The sequence below is a fragment of the Alligator sinensis genome, unplaced genomic scaffold (assembly GCF_000455745.1).
Source record: "Alligator sinensis unplaced genomic scaffold, ASM45574v1 scaffold738_1, whole genome shotgun sequence".
Lineage (NCBI taxonomy): Eukaryota > Metazoa > Chordata > Crocodylia > Alligatoridae > Alligator > Alligator sinensis.
In genome coordinates, this window is record NW_005842382.1 from 1096409 (window position 1) to 1102046 (window position 5638).

The 5638-nt window shown below is 35.0% G+C and overlaps 1 protein-coding gene across 8 annotated transcripts in view; it reads left to right on the plus strand.

The window, feature by feature from the left end:
* Positions 1 to 4411, plus strand: part of COBLL1 (cordon-bleu WH2 repeat protein like 1) — a 154459-nt gene extending 150048 nt beyond the window's left edge. For 7 of the 8 annotated variants that reach the window (XM_025210952.1, XM_025210948.1, XM_025210953.1 and 4 more), the window contains one exon: positions 3105 to 4392. In XM_025210952.1, coding sequence (XP_025066737.1) covers positions 3105 to 3191 — 87 coding nt within the window. In that variant the 3' untranslated portion in view covers positions 3192 to 4392. Of the gene's footprint in view, positions 1 to 3104 lie in introns of all 8 variants that reach the window. The other variant, XM_025210947.1, reaches the window with a different exon arrangement.
* The last annotated feature ends 1227 nt before the right edge of the window (positions 4412 to 5638 follow it).

Here is a 5638-nt window from a genome sequence, read left to right on the forward strand (position 1 = left end):
CCCCCCCCCGATTAGGCAGACCATCAGGACCCCCATTACTTACCTTTGCACCCCTTGCCCTGATGGCGTCTCCTCGTCTTCCTGCAGCCCCCTCCCCCGGCGAGTCTGAATAAATGAATAAATATTCATTTATGCTGCTTATCACTGTAAAGATTATAGTATGCTGTCTATATATATCTTGATAATTTTGGACATGGGTTAGTCAAGGGACTGAGGCATGCATACTTATACTATTGCCACTTGCAGACAAGCAAAAGAAGACATTATTGGGTTGGGCACCCAGTTCTGCCTGTAATGAGGAAAGAAGTTCCCCTATAGAAAAGGCATCTGAGAGAAATGGCCATCAGGAAGAGGAATTTCAGGTGCCTCAGGCAGACCAAACATTTCTGGGAATTCATGAGCAATTAGAATAATTTTATGGGAGGTGGTGAGGTGGACAAGGAGATAGGTGGGGTCTAAAAAGCTTCCAAGCTAAGGTAGAATCGAGTTCTTTGGATCCCAGACTTTGAAGAGTTCAGGCCTCAGACACCAGGGCTTGTACAGTCAGCAGGAGGCTGATCTCTAAAACCACTAGTAGGACTCTCAGAGGGGCTAGGGTGTAGTGAGATGAGTAAGTAAGAAACTTTTCTTATCTTGTTCTTCTGTCTTCAAAACTATAGTCACTTTTGCTTGTATAATTCTTTTTTTCCCCCATAATGATAAGGGTTTACTTGTTGCTGTTTTGTCTCATTACTCATTGCCTGTGGTGAAGAGTGATCTCTGGGCAAGTGATATTCCAGGCTAATCTTTTTTACAGAAAAGGGGATGTAAAATTTTCTTTCACAGCCTGAAGAGGAGGCCACCTAGAGCTGATTCACTTTATGCAGCTGAGAGGTCTAGTATAAGAGCACTTGAGCTGAGGTTTGTGAAGATAGAGTTATCCCAGGTCTGTTCCTTGGTATAGCAGTGGTACAGCAGGGAGAAACTCAGGGCTTCAGGAATTTGTGATGTGTACTCTGATAATTTCCTACTTCTAGAACATAGTTTTACAAGGAAGAGGCATCCAAATGAAACAGCATATTTTGGGTTTATTTTTCAAGGACAAAAACATTAATTGTGTTGCTTCATGCTTCAATGGAGCATGACTGGAGATGGAGGGCTTGCAAAATGTGCAATTGTCACTTGTTCCCATGAGTAACTGGACATCCCCAGAAGTCTGTTCTGTCTCAGCTCTTTCTTTATAGAAAAAGAAAAGTATTATTTTTAATAATCCCATACTTTTAACTTATTTCCCCTCATTTTGATGTCATTTTGCAAGTCTCTTATCTGTTTTGTTAAAAACCTTTAAAAAATAAGCTGAGCAGGCTTGTTCAATCTTGTGTTTTGGCTTTCTTTGCTCATACTCCAGGTTTTTTCTTTTGTGGCAGTTTCATGCAGAAGCTAATTTGTCTTCAGAAGCTCTAGTATTTTCTGTGAAAACACCCTCAACCCCAAATGTGCTTAAAATATATTAGGAAAGACTTAATAGAAACAATTGCTTTCCTAGGAGAAATTAGATTCAGGAGAAAGTGGATTTCCTGGCTTTCTATATTTTTGGCACCCATCTTCATCCTACTTGAGGCAGCAAACCTGCCACTTTATCTGAAGCATGACTGTGGAATGGTGTTTTAAAGGTCCCCATGCTTGGCATCCCCTTGGCAAAAAAAAAAAGTTAATTCTGAAATGCCATAATTTTTGGCATGCCAGGATGATTCAGTGTTATCTAGTGGTTGCTAAGAGTGGCAAACTAATAACTTTATAGTAGTAAATCATCTGCCAACTAATCACAAATCAATTAAGAACCATGCTTATTAATCAACTTTTGAAATTCCATAGGCTGAGTAGAAGTCTGACCCTATCTGGTTTGCAAGGAATACGGTTGTCTTCTGTTGTGTTTTTTATTATTGAAATTTATTGCAACATTATTCTACACATAACTGCATTGTGGACAGTAAAGTGAGAAATAAATTTAAAAATTCTCTACTACTGCCTGAGCATCTGAAAACGTATTCAATTCAAGGAAAACATCCCAAATAGATTGAATGCTTTAAAAAAAAAAAAAAAGAGGTGAAGTATGATTCGGGGGCAAGGGAGGAAGCTTGATATCAACTGTATTTTTAGATCTGTTGTGCCGATTAATTCAGACAATGTTTTTATTAGATGTTTAAAATTAAGAGAAGAGCATATCGTAACAAATGGGAAAACAAAACACTTACATCAGTGGGATAACATCAAGATAGCGATCCGGGTGTGGAAAGAACACTGAGTGAATGAACTCATAGCTTCCTTTAATTGATGCTGTGGGTGAAAATGGGCTAATGTTTGGTCATGTTGAATGAGGAAAAAGTTGTATCACGTGCATTCCACATCCCTCCTCTTGCTCAGATCTCTAAGGGAAGCATTCAAAAAATGAGACAAATGCTAGCAGAGCCAATATTTGTGGCCCATTGTGCTGTGGATCTTTCCAGTTGAATAAAGACCTCAGTAGTGACTAGCTTAAGTGGATCACATTAGGTAGTTTTTAAATTATTTTCCTCCCTCCAGAATAACTGTGCTGTGCTAGTCTAAAATCTGTTTCTGGATTGCAGAACACCCACAAGTCCCACTGACTAATTGGAATTGTTGGTCTATGTGGAATGACTGAAAATTGGGCCTTTGCCTTAATTCAAGATTCACACTTAGTACCATTTAAAAATCTGCTTCGTTATTTTGGAAAGCATCTAAAACAAGAAGTCTGTCTGGAATCAGTTCTACTGAGTGCTTGTTTAAGGGAAGATACCTTTAACATTTTAAAGATACTTTTTAAGATTATTTTCTTTAAGATACTGGTTTAACATTTTTCTTCAAGATGTCAGCAGATCTCCAGACTCTAGATAATGGTATTATGTAGACTCTTAATGAAGAGACTTGCACCCTTAATTCTGTTTAAAATGTACATGCCACAGTAGTACTAAAATAATTTTCTTTGAGAAATAATAAATTGAACTGCAAATGTTGCTGCATTTGTAATACACAAATGGGTAAGGAGATTTTTTTTTATAAGTCAACAAGTATTTCTATTAAAAAGTTATTTTTCTTTCTTCTAGGTTGGAGCTCCATCCAGCACAATCTCTATCAATGGAAGGTCCATGCTCAGTCACTCATACTCCACAGAAGCAAAATATAATCACTAGATATTATACCAAATGTTTTGCACTTTACTGTTACTTCATAGACAGACTTAATACTAATGGCAAATTATTGAAAATGTAAATGCAGGTGTATGTTAATATATACTGTCAATGAAAATATAGGAATTTCAGGCTGGGACTCCTAATGCCTGGGAAAGATTTATTAGAATGTAATTTATAGTTATATTTTGCCTTTTTTCCTCGAAGTCGGAAATGCTGCTTCAGAACTTAAAACAAGGTGCAAATGTTTTTATTATTATTGATGAACGAATCAAAAGTTGATTTCAACTTTGTACCTTCAGGAGTGAATGACAGCAACATGCTGAGATATACTGATTAAGAGAAGTCTGAGAATTTCAGATCCTTAATTTTGTAATTTTATAATACTTATGTTAACAAATTTTGTAAACTTAAATAATCTCTACCACTTGTTGCCTCAATGTCACTTTAAGTTAAATGTTGTAGTAATTAATAGAAAATGATAATTATGTTCACTGAAGCACACTCTAGCCTCTCTTAGAAAGTATATTTTTTCTTTTTTTTCCACTAAAAGCTGGGCCCACCATTTTGTTTTTAATCTCTTTAACTACTTTTTCTGGTATTGAACAAAAAATCAGGGCATAAATTATTTACAGTGGGTTTTTTTTCTTTCATTCTATTTTAAGATTTTTCTTAATAATGTGGCTTTTCTCATTCTACTATTGAATAATTTTTGTGTATAGCATTATTCTAACATTCTAATAATCATTGTCTTCTGTATACCTTTTTAAATACTTCCATACATGCCAAGACTTAATGGTAGCAAAATTAAGATTTTGATACTTTATGAAAGAAATAAAAGTTCCTTCATGAAGTATAACTAATTAATTGTAAAATCTTTGAAATTATTCATATGAAAAATGATTCCTTTAAATTAGAACAATAATTCAAAGCTTACAAAGCTTATTTCAATGTCTAAAATCTTCTGTTATTCAATAAACATTTGATACTGAAATAAAATTATACAGTTAATTTGGAACGTGTGTGTATATATAGATCTATAACTTTTTGTATTTCCTGTCAGGATGATACATTTTCAAGGGAAGAAATGGTTCATTTGTAATCATAGCTACAATCCAGCTACTGTATAGAGGATGTCTACTGTAAAATCTGAGTTTTGTGCTATTTCCTAAAAGATTTCATGTTGGCTTATGGTTAAATAAAAGTAATTGTTGAGTTTTATACTTTTAACAATATATTTATTTTGTACAGTATAAACATTCTATAATATTCAGTGGGGGGGGGGGTTAATTGAAGGAACTTATAAGAGTAGATTTTTTTTTAATGGCTGACTGCCAAACTTTTTGTTCAGTAACCTGCAAACAGTTTACATTACTTCACTAGCCAGGAGTGAACTATTTGTCACAACTTGGGAAAAAAAAATAGGTAACTTATTTGTAAAACTTGACAAGAATTCATAAATACCATAGTTCATGAGCATTTATTCATACACTTTTGTCTCATGTTTCTTTCCCTTCCTTTACAGTTTACAGTAAAAATGTAACTCCTCTTTTTTAACCGTATAAGACCTGATACCGAATTGCGAATTAAAAAAAGAGATGATCACTTTCTGTTTCGGCAGATCTTAGAGAGCTTATTGCAAAAGAACCAAAGTGCTACACCAGAAAACATGGTAACATAACAGGTGGCTACTTTTTCTAAGTTTTTGTCTTTTATGCTTAACTTTATCTAAGATAAAGATGCTCCTTTATCTCCAGGGAAGGTAGAAAAAAGAAGGAACCTTTGCTGGTTACCAGACTAAAATTGTAGCTCTCCCCAGGAGGCTGAATACAAAGCATCAAACATTTATATAATTTACTGATTCCACCACTAAAGGAATACCTTTCCATTTGCACCTTCATGTTTAATGGTTCAGTTTTTTGCCAGAATGTTCAAAAAGCTCCTTGCATGACCGTAATTCAGTTTTAGCACACTGTAGTTTTAGACTATCTGACCTTTTCATAAGCTGGTACCCATGGAGTCTAATTCTTTTAAGTAAGAAGGGAAACTCAACTTAATCTTCCTTAGATGTTGACTACTTTTTTTTTTTTTTTTAACCTTTGGGTCGGACCTCCACACTAACTATATTCCTTTTGTCCGTACCTGCAAAATGACCCATTGAGAATATGTCAGTACTAGCTTGCCCTGTCTTGTATTGTACGCAGTAGAATATGCATAAGTTGAAAGGATGCCACCACTATGAATGTGAACTCTAGAAGGCAAGTATACCAGCAGTGTGTCATACATAGTAGGAAAGGTATATTAAAACCAGAAGGAAAATAGCTCCCTTAAGCAATGTTTATTTACTTGTATTGAAAACGTATACATAACATCTTCATGATAACAAACTGAAGTCCCTCCCATATAGCATTTACAAAATCATTCTAATACCGGCAGGGTTTAAAAGTCAC